The 20,227-nt window shown below is 43.8% G+C and overlaps 1 protein-coding gene and 1 non-coding gene across 2 annotated transcripts; both read left to right on the top strand.

Moving 5' to 3' along the window:
* The first annotated feature begins 10,504 nt into the window (after nucleotides 1–10,504).
* LOC125581124 lies at nucleotides 10,505–10,612 on the top strand. The gene has a single exon (XR_007318835.1). It is a non-coding gene; the product is annotated as a small nucleolar RNA R71 (small nucleolar RNA).
* A 4,376-nt stretch (nucleotides 10,613–14,988) lies between these two features.
* On the top strand, nucleotides 14,989–16,415 carry LOC106434995 (pheophorbidase). The gene is made up of 3 exons (XM_013875855.3): nucleotides 14,989–15,631; nucleotides 15,706–15,831; nucleotides 15,979–16,415. The coding sequence occupies exons 1-3, from the start codon at nucleotides 15,248–15,250 to the stop codon at nucleotides 16,258–16,260; spliced, it is 792 nt and encodes a 263-aa protein (XP_013731309.1). The 5' UTR covers nucleotides 14,989–15,247; the 3' UTR covers nucleotides 16,261–16,415.
* Nucleotides 16,416–20,227: the final 3,812 nt, after the last annotated feature.

A 20,227-nucleotide genomic window follows, 5' to 3' on the forward strand; every position in this document is an offset into this window, starting at 1 on the left:
GATAAAGAATGAACTTTCCGCGGTTTTTACGGTAAAGTTTGATTGATAACTTAGAAATGGCGGGAAATGTGTGATGGGTTTGCTACGGTATTCGGGAGATAGCATCGAAGGGTAGACGAGAATGCATGGATTGATGTCGTATCGACGTTTCGGAAGAGCTCGGTCGCTACGTAGCGACCGAAATTTGGCTCGAGCTCGGTCGCTACGTAGCGACCGAGCGGAATGGGCGTTTGGTCGCTGCGTAGTGATCCTTCTCGAGTTCTTGTCCAATGATTTGAGTCTCTTCCGTAAAGGTCTTCGTAAAGAAGAATCTATTTCGAAAAAGTATTTGTCGAAGAAGTTTCCTACGTTTTTCTTCTTCGGGGATTTGGACGTTAACTTCGTCGTAACCGTTTTCGACTCCAACAGTGGTAGGGAGTGGTCCCGAGAGGTGTTTTGTAGGCTGTTCTGTAGTCCCAGAGAGCATCATCCAACTTAAGTGACCAATCTTTGCGCGGAGTATTAACTGTCTTCTGAAGAATGGTTTTGATTTCTCTGTTAGAGACTTCAACCTGTCCACTCGTTAGAGGATGATAAGCAGTTGCCACCTTGTGTTTCACACCATTCTTCTTCAACATCCCTTGAAATGCCTTGTTAATGAAGTGTGTTCCTCCGTTGCTAATGACCACTCTAGGTACTCCAAATCTTGGAAAGATGTTTGAGCTGAACATCTTAGTCACCACACGTGCCTCATTAGTGGGACTGACTATTGCTTCTACCCACTTGGAGATATAATCAACGGTGACCAGGATATATTCGTTCTTGAAGGACGGAGGGAATGGTCCCATGAAATCGACTCCCCAACAGTCGAACACTTCAACTTCCAGGATGTAGTTTTGGGGCATCTTGTTCCTTTTTCTAATGTTCCCTAGTCTTTGGCATGCATCGCATCTAGATATGTAGGCATGAGCATCTCTGAACATGGTTCGCCACCAAAAACTGGCTTGAAGGATCTTAGAGACTGTCTTGAATGTGGCGATGTGACATGCATAAGAGGAACCATTGCAATGATGCAGGATCCCTGGGATGTCTGCCTCTGGAACACACCTTCTGAACATTCCATCTTTGCAATGTATGTACAAGTACGGTTCATCCCAAACATAATGTCTTGCCTCCCTTAGGAACTTCCTCTTCTCGTTTCCAGTGAACTTAATTGGTTCCTTCTCGGCTGCTAGGAAGTTCGCGATCTCAGTAAACCAAGGGAGGTGAGAGTATCTCTTTTGGATCACAGCTATGGGCTGTTCCTGTACGCGAGAACAGTCAGCCGCTGTTCTCAGGGGTGTTTAGTGAAGCGCAGACCGATCGTATTGACGTGCTCCACTTGGTGTCCTTCATCGAGAGCAGTATCGTCCTCAATATTCATTCTTGATAAGTGGTCTGCAACCCCATTATCGACCCCTCTCTTTTCTTTTATTTCGGGATCGAATTCTTGGAACAAAAGAATCCACCTCAACAACCTAGATTTTGCATCCTTCTTTGTGAGCAGGTACTTCAAGGCGGCATGATCTGTGTGCACTATCACCTTTGATCCCACCAAGTAAGATCTGAACTTTTCGAATGCAAAAACAATGGCCAGGAGTTCCTTCTCAGTCGTAGCGTATCTGCATTGAGCCTCATCCATTGTTCTGCTCGCGTAATAGATCACATGTAGCTTCTTATCCTTACGCTGCCCAAGCATTGCTCCAACTGCAAAGTCGCTAGCATAAGTCATGATCTCAAAGGGGAGATCCCAATCTGGCGGTCGCACAACAGGTGCGCTTACTAGGGCTCCCTTGATCGTGTGGAACACAGCTAGGCACTCGCTGTTGAAGTCAAACTTAATCTCCTTGCATAACAGCCTGGTGAGCGGTCTTACAATTTTGGAGAAGTCCTGGATGAACCTCTTATAGAAACCTGCATGACCCAAAAAAACTTCTGATAGCTTTCACGGTTGTTGGTGGTTGCAAACTCATCATTACTTCAATCTTTGCCTTATCCACCTCAATCTCTTTCTCGGAGATCTTATGCCCTTGAACGATCTCGTCTTTGACCATGAATTGGTACTTCTCCCAATTGAGCACAAGATGTTTCCCCTCACACCTTTGGAATACCCTGCACAAATTTGACAAACAGACACTAAAGGAGCTTCCATAGACGTTTAAATCGTCCATGAAAACTTCCATAATGTCTTCAATCAGGTCAGTAAAAATAGACATCATGCAACGCTGAAATGTTGCCGGCGCATTGCACAGGCCGAATGGCATTCTCCTGTCCGGGTACGTTTCGTATGGGCATGTGAACGTCGTCTTCTCCTGATCGTCTGGGTGGATAGGAATATGAAAGAAACCTGAATAACCATCTAGAAAACAGTAATATGGGTGGTTAGCCAATCTCTCAAGCATTTGATCAATAAAAGGAAGTGGAAAATGATCCTTTCTAGTTACCGCATTTAATTTTCTGAAATCAATGCACATGCGATGTCCTGTCATTGTTCTAGTGGGGATCAATTCATTCTTTTCATATGTGATAACGGTGATCCCACCTTTCTTTGGTACTACATGAACAGGGCTAACCCACTTACTATCAGATATAGCATAGATTACACCAGCCTCTAGAAGTTTCATTATCTCTTTCTTAACAACATCTTTTAGATTTGGGTTTAACCTCCTCTGATGTTCAACAGAAGTCATTGATTCATCTTCTATGTGTTTTATATGCATGCATAAATCGGGTGAGATGTCAGGTATGTCAGCTAGTCAATATCCTAATGCCTTACGATATTTCCTAAGCTCACACAAAAGCAATGCCGTTTCCACATTATTAAGTTCAGCGTTCACAATGACGGAATATGTGGAATTTGGGCCTAAGAAAGCGTACCTGAGCCCTTTGGGAAGGGGTTTTAGCTCAACCTTTGGGGCTTTCAACTCGCTCCAAGGGTCGTCGAGTAGGTTCGACGGATCAGGTGAGTTCAGTGGAGAGGTCACTCCGGTCGGAGTGTTCTTATTATTGTTGCTCTCCTCCCCCACACTTAGACTCGCTACTACTCTCCCCATACTTCTTGCGGAGTCAAGCATCTTGTCATACCCATCTGCATCAATGTTCTCGATGTTCTGCTCGGCTTCAGCTCTTATTAGTGCAAGTTCTAGTGGATCATCTGTAAGGATCTCCTCGATCATTCCTTCACGTGGTTCAAGCGGGTCAATCCCTTCATCCACGACGAAGGTTTGTCCATCCAGCATCGGTTTCTTCAGCAACTCGTCCATCTCGAACTGCATGACTATGTCTCCCAGATGGAGATCAATCTTGTCTAGCCGCACATCAATTATAGCGCCAACAGTACACATAAACGGTCTTCCTAAAATGAGAGGATCCTTGGACTCCTCCTCTAACTCCAGAACCACAAAATCTGCTGGGACGGAGGTGTTCCCAACTCTTACTTGGAGATCCTCGAGAATACCAATTGGACACTTGACCGATCTATCCGCAAATACCAAGGGCATCCTGGTTGGTTTGAAGTGCGTGAATCCCAGACGTCTTGCTACTGAGTAAGGCATAAAGCTTACGCTGGATCTCAGATCAACCAAGGAGCAAGAGAAGACTGTCTTTCCAATCTGGATAGAGAGAACAAACTTGCCAGGGTCTCCTCGCTTCTTTATTGGCCTGTTCTGAAGCACTGCACTGCACTCCTTAGAAACAGTCATGAATTCACTTTCCTCTGATATCTTTCCTGAGATCAACCCCTTCATAAAGCTACGCATGGAAGGTATCATCTGGATCGCATCCATCAAAGGAAGTCTGACGGACAGGTCTTCCAACATTTTTCTGCACTTCATCTCTTCTCGATCCTTAGGTGTAACCCTTGCTGGAACAGGGTATGGTACTTTAGGAAAGTATTCACGAGCAGGAACAGGTTCTGGGGACAGGCGAACAGCTACAGCTGGCTGCTCGGTTCCTGGCGGATTGGCCTCAACCGTTGGTTCCCTCTCGTTTTCAGCCACCGGAGCATCGGTTGGTGGTTGTTCTGACTCCTTCTGTTTTCCTTTCTCAGCCGCAGTGAATTTCTTCCTTACTAGGTCTGACAGTTGCTTTCCACTTCTCAGGCCAACTTCATTGCACTCCTTTGGATTTTTATCGGTCTTCCCAGGGACAGTACCTTGCTGCCTTTTGATGCTTTCAGCTGTTTGAGCAATCTGAATGTCCATCTGTGTCATATGACTCGCGACATTATCGTACTTGGTGCTCAGGTCATTGACCATATGATTCATTCTGGTGTTGATCTCAGTGGTGACCTGGTTCAATGCTTTCCCTTGGATCTGTTGGCCCTGGAGCAGCTGCTGCAACATTGCTTTTGTCTCGTCTTGCGGAGCAGCAACAGGAGCGGGAGCAGCTGGCTGAGCAATCTAGTGTTTTTGCATCAGAGATTGGTTGTTCTGTGGTTGACTTATAACATAGGTCCTGTTGGGGTAAAAAACGGTCACGACGAAGTTAACGTCCAAATCCCCGAAGAAGAAAAACGTAGAAAAATTCTTCGACAAATATTTTTTAGAAATAGATTCTTCTTTACAAAAAATCTTTGCGGAAGAAACGCGAATCATCGGACAAGAGCTCGAGAAGGATCGTTACGCAGCGACCAAACGCGTGCTCCGCTCGGTCGCTACGTAGCGACCGAGTTCGAGCCAAAGCTCAGTCGCTACGTAGCGACCAAACGCCAATTCTGCTCGGTCACTACGTAGCGACCGAGCTCGAGCGTTCGCATGGTCGCTACGTAGCGACCAAGCTCGAGCCGGATCTCGGTCGCTACGTAGCGATCGAGCTCGAACCAAAGTTCGGTCGCTACGTAGCGACCGAGCTCTTCCGAAACGTCGATACGACATAAGTCCATGCATTCTCGTATACCCTTCGATGCTATCTCCCGAATATCGTTGCGAACCCATCTCACGTTCCCCGCCATTTCTAAGTTATCAATCAAACTTTACCGTAAAAACCGCGGAAAGTTTATTCTTTATCGAAAGAAGCCGTAATAAACGCTTCGAGTCGAAAGACGGCCCAAATGGACCTAAAACACGACTCGAGGCCCAACTTACGATTTCTTAACCAACAGCCCGTAAACCGCATGTCGGTTTACGCTTGGTCCGCAAGGGAAGATAAATGTAAAGTTTCCGCGGATAAATACGAAATTTTGAAGATAATTACGAAGATCGTAAAAAATAGAATATTTCCATTTTTATGCTATGGCGGCTTAAGGGCAGAAGAGGAAATGCGTAAACCGACCTTGGAGCCAGTATATAAGGGGTCCTAGGAAAGAGGCATGGGAGAGAACTTTTTCAGAGCAAACTTAGCACTTAGAACAATTAGGCAACTTTCCGTTTTTGTTATTTCGAGCTGCGACTCAATTAGGTTTAGCCGTCTTAGGGTTGCTAGAACTAGGAATCTCGCCGACAGCTCTCGAGCCCAGGCTTATACCTCGTTGTAAACGCTCATACGCAAATTCGGAATAAGACTTCTCTTTGCTCTCTTCTTGCGATTTTTATACTTTATCGTTATTATTATTGTGTTCTGATTGGCTTGGCGTTTGGTATTAGCAGATATCCGGGACCTCTGGGAAATTAGGGTTTTCCTAGTTTCCTTATTTAAACGGAAATCGACAGTGCGAATTTCGGTTCCTACAGTTTGGCGCTAGAAGGAGGGGGGGTACGGATCAATCTAACTCTCGACCACATCGCGTTCAACCAGACATGTCAACTGACGACACGGATAACGTGCAGACTCCTCTCAACGGAGGCAGCGGCACTGATCTCCACACTCTCGCAGCAAACATATCCGCGGCCAACGCACCAGCCAACGCCGCGGCGCTCGAGGAGTTCAAAAAGATGTTCGCCACCTACGAAAAAAGGTCGGAAGAACAGGATAAGCTCGTGAGCACCTTGACCAAACAAGTTGAAACTTTAACTGCAAGGACTCGAGCAATCCACCCCCGTGGAACCACTAAAGTCCGCGGAAAAAGACTCGACTTTGCGACCCCACTCGACAGGCCTGGAGCCGCCCAGGAACGACCTTCGGGTCAAAACCCTAGCGAGAAGTCTCCCGCCGAAAAGGGAAACTCCGAAAGCCCCACGCCTCCATCGAAGGCTTCAGAGGACAATGGAGTCGAGCAAGTCGACCTGGATCCTAGCGATGTCTCCAATAATACTGATGAGGACGCCGACAGACATCCAAGAAGGACCAGAAGCCGATTCACTCGGGAAAGCTCTCCGTTCGACAAACCAATGACAGAAGAGGAGGAAATCCTCTATTGGAACGAACAGGAAGAGCTGGCTGAAAAAACAAACCGAGCTCACTCGTAGTAAACGCCAACAAGCGCGGAAACCTGCTGACGAGACGTCGGATATACGTGATCTTTGCGACTATATCACCAAGACTGCGGCAGAACTAAGAGCCGTAAAATCTCAAATCCATCATGCTACGAGTGCGGCCCCCGAGATCGACAGACTGCTGGAAGGGGCTCAGAAGACCCCTTTCACCGCTCGCATCTCAGATACGAACGAGGGTATCCAATCCAGGAAAAATCAAAGTACCGAAATATGATGGTACAACCGATCCGAGAGCGCACCTTCAGGCTTTCCACAACACGATGGGAAGAGCGAGGCTGAAGGACTGTGAGAGAGATGTCGGCTACTGCCGCCTGTTCGTCGAGAATCTAGAAGGAGCAGCCCTCGAATGGTTCGCGCGCCTTAAACGAAACTCTATCGGGAGTTTCCGACAACTCGCATCGGAATTTCTCAAGCAATACTCTATGTTCATAGATAGAGAAACTTCTGATGTCGATCTCTGGAGTCTGTCCCAGAGGGAAGAGGAACCCTTCCGCGAGTTCATCAGCCGGTTCAAGTTGGTGATGTCCAGGGTCAGCGGGATAAGCGACAAGGTGGCCATCGACGCGCTCAGGAAGGCGCTCTCGTACAAGTCGAATTTCAGAGAATGGATATCCCTCAAAAAACCACGGACGATCCAATACGCCATCCACAAGGCGACGGACTACATCATGATCGAGGAAGAAACGAAAATCTTATTGCAGAAGCATAAGTCGGCGAGATCGTCCTCGAAAGATGTAGACCCGAAAACAAGGAAGAAGAACCCTCATAACGACAAGTATGTCCAGCACGAGGGGGAAGAACTCCAAGGAGCACATAATTACGCGATCGGCTCAGACCAGGGACGAACCACGGGTAATACGTGGATTCGCAACCAAGGATATGACGAAAACACCTTCTGCAAGTTCCACCAATCCCGAGGACACTCCACGACTAACTGCAAGGTCTTGGGAGCGAGTCTGGCCGCCAAGCTACTAGCCGGAGAACTCTCGGAAGTAACCAGCGTGAAAGATCTCATCCTCGAGACCGATCGCCCCCCGAAGCCGGACAGAAATCTCCCCGCGGAGAGATCTCCCCAAAGAAACCAATCCGGGGATAAACGCGGCAGGAGGCCAGACGACAAGGGGAACGATAACAATCGTCGTAGAGTCAACATGATCATCGGAGGATCGCAATTCTGCAATGATACGGTCTCCGCCATCAAGGCTTACCAGCGGAAGGCGGAGTAGAGCGGAAACTGGCCTACATGGTCTCCTACCAAAGATGATCAGAACTGCTCAATCACCTTCACAAAGGAGGAAGCCAGCGGGATCGATCAGCCTCATTGCGATCCGCTCATCATAGACCTCGTCATACGAGATATGGAAGTCGGAAGAGTACTCATTGACACTGGGAGCAAGGTAAATGTAATCTTCCGCGACACTCTCAGTCGGATGAGCATTAAACTCGGAGAAGTAACTCCAACTCCGAAACCGCTCACAGGCTTTTCTGGCGAAGTATCGATGACCCTCGGATCAATTCAGCTACCTGTCATGGCCAAGGAGGCCACAAAAATCATAGAGTTCGCGGTAGTCGATCATCCTGCCATCTACAACGTGATCATGAGAACCCCTTGGCTCAACGCTATGCAAGCCGTTCCATCGACGTACCACCTGGGCGTCAAAATTCCCGACCCCTAACGAAGTCGTAGCTATCTGGGGATGTCAGAAATAGTCGCGACTGTGCTTCCTCGCAGAACACAAGTTAAGACAGATGACAGCCTCTGCAACGGCAAATCGCAAACGCACAAAGATCGATAAATCTTCGATCAACAACGTTTCGAGAAAAGACGATTTCACATCGTCTGCCGACACAGACGCTTCGGGTGTCGAAACTCGACACGAGGCCGGAGCCGACACTACAATTCAACTGGAACCTCCGGAAGAGAACACTGACCCTGCCACGATCATCTCGATCAAGGCGGTCAGCACGGCGACAACCGCCGAGTAAAAACGCTCGCGGCATAAAACAGAACTACGAGATGGCTTGATCCTCAAAAGGGGTACGTAGACAGCTCGTCGAAGGACGAGTTCAGCTATCCCCCTCTCCAAAAAGGGGGCGGGGAGTGGGTGCGTATACTCGTATACTCCCACATAGAAAAAGGTTCGTTATTGTAATCGAATTCTATCAAGATTTCGAATTTTTTTACGAAATATGCGTCGCTCTTTTTAAGACAAAATCGCAAAACAATCTCACTTCAGCAATATACGTATAGTCTTCGAAATAACTGCGAGACGTCGCCAAGTTAAAAATCGAGATGATACGAACAAATTGTCCGAACACTACCACTACAAATCTTACACTCCGTTCGTCGATTGGCCCCGACGAACACATCAGCCGTCTTAAACAAACGCAACCTGATCACTCTTTTGATCTTCAAAGGTCCAACACAAGGACGAAAGCGCGCTACAAAAAAAAATCCGAAATTTTGGTCTAGCACTTCCAAATCCCCGAAGAAGAAAAACGTAGAAAAATTCTTCGACAAATATTTTTTCCAAATAGATTCTTCTTTACGAAAAATCTTTGCGGAAGAAACGCGAATCATCGGACAAGAGCTCGAGAAGGATCGTTACGCAGCTACCAAACCCGTGCTCCGCTCGGTCGCTACATAGCGACCGAGTTCGAGCCAAAGCTCAGTCGCTACGTAGCGACCAAACGCCTCTTCCGCTCAGTCGCTACGTAGCAACCGAGCTCGAGCCGGAGCTCGGTCGCTACATAGCGACCGAGCTCGAACCAAAGTTTGGTCGCTACGTAGCGACCGAGCTCTTCCGAAACGTCGATACGACATCAGTCCATGCATTCTCGTCTACCATTCGATGCTATCTCCCGAATACCGTAGCGAACCCATCTCACGTTCTCCGCCATTTCTAAGTTATCAATCAAACTTTACCGTAAAAACTGCGGAAAATTCATTCTTTATCGAAAGAAGCAATAATAAACGCTTCGATTCGAAAGACGGCCCAAAGGGACCTAAGACACGACTCGAGGCCCAACTTACGATTTCTTAACCAACAGCCCGTAAACCGCATGTCGGTTTACGCTTGGTCCGCAAGGGAAGATAAATGTCAAGTTTCAGCGGATAAATACGAAATTTTGAAGATAATTACAAAGATCGGAAAAAATAGAATATCTCCATTTTTATGCTATGGCGGCTTAAGGGTAGAAGAGGAAAGGCGTAAACCGACCTTGGAGCCAGTATATAAGGGGTCCTAGGCAAGAGGCATGGGAGAGAACTTTTTCAGAGCAAACTTAGCACTTAGAGCAATTAGGCAACTTTCCGTTTTGTTATTTCGAGCTGCGACCCAATTAGGTTTAGCCGTCTTAGGGTTGCTAGAACTAGGAATCTCGCCGACAGCTCTCGAGCCCAGGCTTATACCTCGTTGTAAACGCTCATACGCAAATTCAGAATAAGACTTCTCTTTGCTCTCTTCTTACGATTTTTATACTTTATCGTTGTTATTATCGTGTTCTGATTTGTTTGGCGTGTGGTATTAGCAGATATCCGGAACCTCTGGGAAATTAGGGTTTTCCTAGTTTCCTTATTTAAACGGAAATCGACAGTGCGAATTTCGGTTCCCACAGGTCCGCGGTTGATAATTCTTCTGATACCCGGTATATTGTCCTTGATTGCTCTGCGCAGGGTCAGCTGGTTTGTCCTGCTTAGGCCAGAAAAGCTGTGGGTTGTTCCTCACGTTAGGGTTTGGGTGGTAGTTTTTGAGCTGTCATCCTTGCCCATTTACATAGCTCACCTCTTGCTGGCCATCTCCAGCAATCTAAACATCAAAAATATGATAGCCAGCATTCTTATCAGGTGCCGCTTCCTCCATTATGAACACTTGGCTTTGGTTGCCCTTAATCAGCTGGTCAACCTTTGCAGCAATATCATTTTGTTGTTTGCACTCTTCGAGCGGTCATGCTCCTTGTTCTTATTCAGTGAACTTGAAGCCATGTTCTCAATCAGTTCGAATGCTTCAGGTGTCGTTTGAGTCATGAAGTCTCCATAACTCGAGGAATCTAGGGTGTTTCGGAACTCATAGCTTACTCCATCATGAAACACCTCAAGCATGTAGTCATCATCAAACCCATGGTGAGGGCATTCTCTCTGGTATTCTTTGTATCGCTCCCAAGCTTCATGGAAAGGCTCATCGGATCTTTGCTTGAAATTGGAGATTATGTGCCTTAAAGCTGCGGTTTTGGACTTCGTGTAGAAGTGACTCAAGAACGCTGATCGGACCTGATCCCATGTGGTAAGGGAACCGGTCGGGAGAGATTGTAACCAGCGAGAAGCTTTCCCTTCATGAGAGAACGGGAACAGGGTGCATTTGACATAATCTGGTGGCACTCCGTTTGAGCGAGAGAAGTTGCAGATTCTCTCAAAGGCTTCAATGTGGTCCATTGGAATATCAGTAGTAAGACCACTGAACGTGTTCTTTTGTACCAGACTTATCAGAGCAGGCTTGATCTCATAATCTTGCCGAGTACAGGGAGGAGGGTTGATGGCGGAACGATGTTGGGGTCAAAATCGGTCACGACGGAATCAATGTCTGAAAGTCCATGTTGGGGTCGAAAACGGTTGCAACGAAGTTAACGTCAAAATCCCCGAAGAAGAAAACGTAGAAACCTTCTTTGACAAATACTTTTTCGAAATATATTCTTCTTTACGAAAAGCTTTAAGGAAGAAACGCGAGTCATCGGACAAAAGCTCGAAGAGGGTCGCTACGCAGCAACCGAACACATGTTCCGCTCGGTCGCTACGTAGCAACCGAGCTTGAGCCAAAGCTCGGTCGCTACGTAGCGACCGAGCTCGAGCAGGAGCTCGGTCGCTACGTAGCGACCGGGCTCGAGAAGGAGCTCGGTCGCTACGTAGCGATCGAGCTCGAACCAAAGCTCGGTCGCTACTTAGCGACCGAGCTCGAGCCAAAGCTTGGTTGCTACGTAGCGACCGAGCTCGAGCAGGGGCTCGGTCGGTACGTAGCGACCGAGCTCGAGCAGGAGCTCGGTCGCTACGTAACGACCGAGCTCTTCCGAAACGTCGATACGACATCAGTCCATGCATTCTCGTCTACCCTTCGATGCTATCTCCCAAATACAGTAGCGAACCCATCTCACGTTCCCCGCCATTTCTAAGTTATCAATCAAACTTTACCGTAAAAACCGCGGAAAGTTCATTCTTTATCGAAAGAAGCCGTAATAAACGCTTCGAGTCGAAAGACGGCCCAAAGGGACCTAAGACATGACTCGAGGAAGGGACCTAAGACATGACTCGAGGCCCAACTTACGGTTTCTTAACCAACAGCCCGTAAACCGCATGTCGTTTTATGCTTGGTTCGCAAGGGAAGATAAATGTCAAGTTTCCGCGGATAAATACGAAATTTTGAAGATAATTACGAAGATCGGAAAAAATGGAATATCTCCATTTTTATGCTATGGCGGCTTAAGGGCAGATGAGGAAAAGCGTAAACCGACCTTGGAGCCAGTATATAAGGGGTCCTAGGCGAGAGGCATGGGAGGAACTTTGTCAGAAAAAACTTAGCACTTAGAGCAATTAGGCAACTTTCCGTTTTTGTTATTTCGAGCTGCGACTCAATTAGGTTTAGCCGTCTTAGGGTTGCTAGAACTAGGAATCTCGCCGACAGCTCTCAAGCCCAGGCTTATACCTTGTTGTAAACGCTCATACGCAAATTCGGAATAAAACTTCTCTTTGCTCTCTTCTTACGATTTTTATACATCTTCGTTGTCATTATTGTGTTCTGATTTGCTTGGCGTGTGGTATTAGCAGATATCTGGGACCTCTGGGAAATTAGGGTTTTCCTAGTTTCCTTATTTAAACAGAAATCGACAGTGCGAATTTCGGTTCCCACAAACGATTAGTAGCAAAGTTCCGCGGAAGGTTCCGCTCTCCGATAGGAGCTCCTCGTTCTTCCTGCGCGGCATTCTCATCCGCTTGGTGAGCATCTTGTTGTTGATTTTGGATGGTTTGCTGCATCTGCAACATCTCTAATGCTGCAGTGAGATCATCCTGATTTCCTTGACCAGCCATTGTGGTGTCAGTAGGTCTCGGCTGTTGACGGTTCTGTCGTTCTAATCTTGTGAGTTCTTCGTTGGTGAGTTGATGTAACGGTCCTTGTGCGTTGCTCCGAGTATGTCTACTGGTCATGCACTTGGATCATCTGTTCAAAAAAGAATTAAGAGCAAGTTAGATATCTCAGACTAAATATGAAACCGAAAAATAAAGGTAAAAGTCTGGTCCCCGTCGCAACGGCGCCAAATCTTGATACACTAAAAATGAATCGTTGCTACTGTCAAATTTAACAGTTGTAATTGTAATATTTGAGATTCGATCCAGAGGACCAGTTTACACTTTACTCTTATGAGTTTGATATTGAGCTAAGAAACAAGTGGGGTTTTGATTTGCAATAGTGACGTAAGTAACAAATAAACTAGAGATTTAAATTCAATTCAATTAATTCATCGGGTGTCAATGTTGAGCGAAACATTTATTCAAGCGCGTTGAAATGCAGTCTATAACTCGGATCACTCAGCTGGAACAACCCACTATCGTGGTATTGCTCCCTTTGCAGATCGATCATGTTTCCTAAGCTCTCGGTTGGAACAAGACACGATAACAAGCCTTGCGAGATCAGGTCCGATCTGTTCACTTAAAACCCTAATATCTACTCTCGCTAATTATGGATATGAAGCTCATTCAATATATATCAAGCTATCTCCTACGCGGTTAGCTAGGTGATTAGTCTTAAAATCTAACATTAAGTGATCAGTTTAATGCAAGCAGTAAGAACAATATGAATGAAGAATAAATGAGATCGCTTATTTATGTTTAGCTCACACGAATGACACCCTAAAACCCTAAGCAAGCTTAGCCGACTACTCGATCATTATGCAAACACATACACGATTTCTGAATAATACTGCATAGAAAATAGAGTAGAAAGACAAGGGTTCAGGATGGTCTTCTCGTGATGAGAGATGAGATCTTCTCCCTTACAAGTTGCTAAATCGCCAAAATAGAGTTCTAGTTCTCTTGTAAAACTCGCGTAAAAAAAATAGACATGATAGCATAGGCTTTTTATATGGAGGCGCTGATGGTAAAGAGAGAGGAGAGAAAATCTAGGGCAAACTCCTGAAATCTTGGAGGTTTCCTTAATAGTCGGGAACAGTCAGTCGCTTGCTCTCTTTGGGAACAACCTTCGGATTGATCCGACTGGCTGTTCTGCGTTAGATATTCCAAACTGGCATCTTCCTTCATGGCACCCTCTTCTTTACTCTTTCACCTGCTCCAGACCCGGAATGATATCAAATAAGTACAAATTAGGACTGAGAATTAACTCAAAACACGCATAATATGGTGTTAGAAACACCATACATCAGTGAGTTATTCAATCAAAATCCCTTGGGTTTATAGTACCTCTCAATTTCTTGGTTTCACACTTTTTTTGCTGTTTGCAGATATCAGAGAACTTGTTTCTTTGGAAGATGTAATGGAGGAGGTCGGGCTTGGTCCTAATGGTGCCCTCATGTACTGCATGGAGTATCCTTTTTGTTGTTACATAGACATAAAAGGAGAATTTAACTACCTCCTGTCTTAATTATGTTGCCTTTATATGCTGGAAAATTGCATGGAGAATCCTTAACTCTTAATCCACAAATACCTTGATGATAGCTTACATGATTGGGTGGATGAAGAATTGGATAACTACCGAGATGATGAGTACCTTATATTCGATTGTCCAGGTGCATACATGACCATTACATTTATATGTCTGATCTTTTTATACGTGTGGTTTCTGTCACCAGTTTGGTTCCCAATTATGTTTTTTTTTTATCTCTAAATTCTTGTAATCATCTTGCTTTTTTTTTCTATATTTCAACTGCACTTCAACCAACACTTGTTTGGTTTTGTTGTTGTTTTGTTCTTTCTGTTTTTGTTTTCATTGCTTCTCTTTTCTCTTCTCTCTATGTATGTTTTTATTTTAAATTATTTGACTTAAAAAAAAATTTATTTCTTCCATTGGAGGAGGAAAAAATTATTAGCACTATCAAACGTTCTTAAGTTCTCAAATTACCTTATTAAGTCATTATTTAATCATAAGAACCCATTAAAAGTTCTAATGGATGGACTTAGCTCTTATGGATGGACATGCTTTTAGACACATAACTTTTCTGAGCATGACCAGAGTTTCAGAGGCAGTTACGTTCACGTCTTTCTTATTGTTTTGTTGTGTTGTGTGTGGGGGTACTGGTTGTTTCCAGGGACGAACGTACATAGTTCACTACGAGGACACGTGCCCCCTGCTACTTAAAAAAATTATATGTTTAATTAAATATTATGTATGTATATAAGAACACAAGAGAAGTAATAATCTAAAACACCATTATTTTATGGCCATAAATCTCACGTATCCCATTCTAAAAAGAATGATAAGTTTAGTTTTAAAAAACCCAATCAAAAACAAAATAAAATTAATTATGATTTTTATAATTTTTTATAATTTTTTCAACATATCTTGCTTCATGATTTTATGAAAATTTATTTTTTAGTTATAATTTTTTTATCTAAACGATTAGTTATTAAAGTGCCCCCGAGTAATAAAACTTCTAGATCCGCCGCTGGTTGTTTCCATATCTTTTCCATATACAGTAGTTTTTTTTTTCCATAGTATGAAGAGACTATTAAGATTGTATGGAGTTGTAACTGTTATGTTATCTACATTGTGTGGACCCAAACCGCATTCAGTTTGTGTTAAAACCAAGGGGATATTAGAGTTAACTTTAAACGTATAGATCAGAAAGACACGAGTGCGATGGGAGGAGGAGACGGCGGTGACGACTCCGTACTTCACTTTGTATTTGTACATGGAGCCAGCCACGGTGCTTGGTGTTGGTATAAACTCACCACTCTTCTTGACGCCGCCGGATTCAAAGCCACCTCTGTCGACCTCACCGGAGCTGGCATCAACCTCACCGACTCTAACACCGTCGTCGACTTCGAACACTATAACCGTCCTCTCTTCTCTCTCCTGTCAGATCTCCCTCCTCACCACAAGATCATACTCGTGGGACATAGCATCGGCGGAGGAAGTGTCACTGAAGCTCTATGCAAGTTCACAGACAAAATCTCCATGGTCGTTTACCTCGCGGCTGACATGGTTCAACCCGGATCCACCTCTTCTCCTCATGACTCAACCGTGAGCGACTCTTTCCCGAACTTATATCGCTGTTTTTTTAATTGGTAATAACTTTTTGTGAATATGTTATAAAGATGGCTGTGGGAGAAGAAGACATATGGGAGTTCACATACGGTGAAGGCGATGATAAGCCACCCACTGGCATGCTCATGAAGGAGGAGTTTAGACGCCATTATTACTATAGCCAAAGCCCTCTTGAGGTTACTCTCTTGATTACTTCACAATCATGTTTCATTACCACTATTATTATAATGGGGACGGGGTACTGATCTATATATGTATATATCTCTGCTTGTTGCCTTGTTTTTTTTTTGTTTTTTGCTAAATGCTTGTTGCCTTGTTGATAGGATCCAACTTTGGCATGTAAGCTATTACGACCAGCTCCACTTAGGGCTTTGAACGGTGCTGATAAGCTGGCTCCAAATCCTGAAGCCGAGAAAGTTCCTCGAGTTTACATCAAGACTGCTAAGGATAACTTATTTGACCCTCTGCGCCAAGACCGTGTAGTGGAGAAGTGGCCACCATCTCAGTTGTATATCTTGGAGGAGAGTGATCACTCTGCTTTTTTCTCTGTCCCGACTACCTTATTCGCTTATCTTCTCCGTGCTGTATCTTTTCTTCAACTATAACTCAAAACTTCATTCCTGGTGTGACCATATCTCATCCTTGGTACATTATATCAAAAAATCTTATTGTTGATTTGATGGTATGAATAATTTGAGGAATATTTACTGGAAGGTGACTGATACGCTATTATTAATTATATCTGGATATTGTTTGTACATATACTATTTTCGATTACACTTAGATGCTCTAAGTTACTAAGTAAAATTTATCTTTAATGTTACTAATTACTACTCATTTGGTTTTAAAAATGTGCATATATATTACTGTTTAACAAGTTTTATACTCCTACTTTTCAAAAATATATGATGTTTTAGATAGACACACATATATTACGAAAATTATAATGATACCACCAGTAGTACAGGCCAGCAATAGTGAGGAAATCCAAGTTTTAAGCTTGGATAATATTTGTCTGTTAGATGGATCTTGGACAGGTTATGACCGCTTTAGTGGATGTGGATGGGTCTGGAAGGATAGTGGGAGAACATACAACTTATGGGAACACGAAATTTCACTCGATGCGAATCAGCATTGCATTCGGAGGTAGAATCATTGCGATGGGAGATAGAAAATATGCTTCAACACTCACCATGTCAGAGCTTTGGAACTAACTGCAAGGAGCTGATTGTAATGATAAAGGAATCACATAAGTGGCTAAGCTTCGCAACAGAATTGGAGAAGATAGAGACGCTACAGATTTGTTTCCCGGACTTCAAAATTGTCCATGAGCCACGAGTGCGCAACCAGTTTTCTGATTTTTTAGCTAAGACTGCTAGGACCTTTCGTAGGGAATTACTTTTCATTGGTTGTTCTATTCCGGTCTGGTTACCCAGACCACCTCAATCTTGAGTAATAGAATGGCCGTTCGCCGTCAAAAAAAAAAAATTACGAAAATTATTTTCACCTAAAATATCATTAAAATATTCAACTAAGTATGAAAACAAAATATAAATATAACAATTTTCACAGTTTTACTAAAAAAATAAAACATATTTTATATGTTAAAACATCAAAAATTATTTTAAAATATCTTGCATTTAAAAACTCAGAAAATATTACAAATGAAATATACGATCTTAGAGCATCCACAATTGTTAGGACCTTCATTAAGTATTAAAAAAAATTATTTATATTTTATAGCAATTAATTTATGTAATTAATTTTTATTTACTTTTTTAAATTTGAACCAGTATAAAAATGACATAGATTATGTGGGTTTTTTTACAAGGTTCTTAAAACATCGGATTTTATAACTTTTTCTCACACTCTTCCAACCTTTTTGAATTTTTTTATTACTTTTAGTTCTGAATATTTGTGTTAAAAACCTCCGTTGGAGGTCTTAAGATCAATTTTTTTTTTCTTTGACCGAAAAAAAAAGGCTGCTCTTAAGAGCAATATCTCAATTTTCACGTTTTAAAAGCAATAAAGAAGATATCAGACGACTTACTGGTAAGTCTTTTACGTAGACGACTTACAAGTAATTCGTACTCGTCTGGTAATTCGTCTACGTAGATGACTTATCAGTAAGTCATCTAAGTCATAGCAGAAAACTTACACAGCCCTCCAGCCACTCTAAGGAGGTTCGGAGGATTTGACACCACCAAGTTCTACTTTTACGTTGTTTTTTATCGAGAGTTGTTCTATAATGACTGCAAACACAAAATGTTGAAAAGTAATCAGTTTTTGTAGACTAAAGCAAGCTATTATGGTAAAAGCAAGCTATTATGGAAAAATCAAACACTTACGGACAAGTTTTCAACCAATCAGCGAGCTCCTTCAACTTATTCTTGTCAATTGGTGCAAAAGGACTATAGCCTGGATAAAGCTTTTTGTTTGAAATGATCACTCTGGCCGTGATGTTTGCCGTATAAGGAGATTGCTGTGAGGCAGCAAGTTTCCTTGTTCGATCACTCTTTGCACGGCAAAGTGCCAAAGCAGCATCCTTCTTTTCCAGATATCTAGCATCCTTCTTCTGTAAATCCGAAACAGTGGGTTGATTTTTGTCCAATAGAACAAGGCTCGGTTCTGGAGCTTTATCTTTCGAGGAACTAGCATCTGCGGGCACAGCTGCGGGCACATCTGGACCTTTATCCTCCGCCAAGCTCTTCCTTCCCGCGTTCGTCCCATTAACACTTTCACTCTGCAATATACAAGATGAGTTTATACAATAAAAACCAAAGATCCATTTCAAACAATAATAACCAATGAGTGTCTTCAAACATGAAACAAAATACATATATAAAATCCATACACTATAAACAAAGCACACATGTTCTGACATACAAGAAACAAAGCAAATGCAACTTTTCAGTTCTTATTCTTAAGACTTTGTCTAGTCAATCTCTTGTTGGGAGAGGATTCGTTACTAACCCCGGGTTCGAGCGTCGGTTTAGGTGGAGAGGTAGTGTTTTGAGATGATGTCCCTTTCCGTTTTGTGGTGATATCAACCTTCTTCTCCACAGCTTCCACCCTTTCCGACAGATACTTGATCTCCTTAAGGCACGTCCCAAACCCTTCCCTCATGGCATCAACTATGTCCTTGAACATGGTTTTAATATCCTCTTTGGTCAACCCACCAACAGTCGTAGTCACCTCTTCACTAGCCTCTGCAGCTGCCTCTTCACTAGCCTCTGCAACTGCCTCTTCACTAGCCTCTGCAGCTGCCTCTTCACTAGCTTCTGCAGGTGCCTCTTTACGAGCTTTCTTCTGAGGTCTTAGACTGTCTTCCTTCACTAGCTTTTTCTTCGTTGGACTCACAACCGCCGGCTTTGTATTGACCCAAGTACCGGTGACTTCCCAGCAATCCATGGTCCACTTCCACGGTTTCTTCACAAACATGAGTTTAATTATGTTCTCCGCGAGCGTGTCCTCAACATCAAACTCCCATTTTGGAAACATTTCACCAATGTCCTTCTGAACAAAGTTGATCACCCTAATCTGCAGTAAATAGAAGATATGAACTTAGATATTTGACGGATTAAGAAAGATGGAAAGAAAAGACTTCACAGACGACTTATAATTAAGTCGTCTGGAAAGTCTTCCAGCTAGACGACTTAGTAGACGACTTATAATTAAGTCGTCTGGAAAGTCTTCCAGCTGGAAGACTTAGTAGAAGACTTATAATTAAGTAGTCTGGATAGTCTTCCCAGACGACTTAATTATAAGTCTTCTTCTAAGTCGTCTAATTAGAAGACTTATCAGAAGACTTAATTATAAGTTTTCTGCGAAGTTGTCCAGATTGAAGTAAATACCTGACTGAGGATAGCCTCTTTAAATTGTATGCATCCTTTGCGACTCTTGTAAGCCAGTATCGGTGGAGACGGATTGTTTGGGAGACGGATTACCAAAAGTAGCACCCAATTCCGGAAGAGCTGTGTACACCCATACCTGGAGAGCTTGCGCGAACCCATTAATAGTGTAACAACCCGAAATATCTCTGCCCTTCACAGAGTCCATTAGCACCTTAAACGCGACTCTCCCCCATGGATAATTCCCAAACCGTTCGAGCTTCATCACTAGCCTTGCCAGACTAACCCGTGTAGGGGTTGAATACTTTCTCCCTTCAATGTATCCAGTGAAGATGGCAAGGTACGCGAGCCGCTTGCGATCATCCCGAGACCACCCTTCGCATCTCTCAAGTGCTGCTATTATCTCCTGAGTAGATGGCCCAGCTTCGACCTGAACTCCCAGTATCTCCCAAAAATAAGTCAACTCTTTTGTAACAACAGAGTGAGGTCTCTCAAGGTCCTCGATGTACTTGCAGTTTAGACCAGTGAGGTTTTCAAACTCTAACAGTGAAAACCTCACAGGTTCTGGACCAACGAGACTCCACAGCTCATGCTTCTTCTTTATGTCCAGCTGGAAACCGAGCATGTAGTGAACCAGCCTTGAAGCCCAATCAAATCCCAGCTCTTGGAACTTGATGAAAACTCCCAACTTCGACTCCTTCATCTCTTCATATTCGTCATC

Source organism: Brassica napus, chromosome C1 (assembly GCF_020379485.1).
Source record: "Brassica napus cultivar Da-Ae chromosome C1, Da-Ae, whole genome shotgun sequence".
NCBI classification, from domain to species: domain Eukaryota; kingdom Viridiplantae; phylum Streptophyta; class Magnoliopsida; order Brassicales; family Brassicaceae; genus Brassica; species Brassica napus.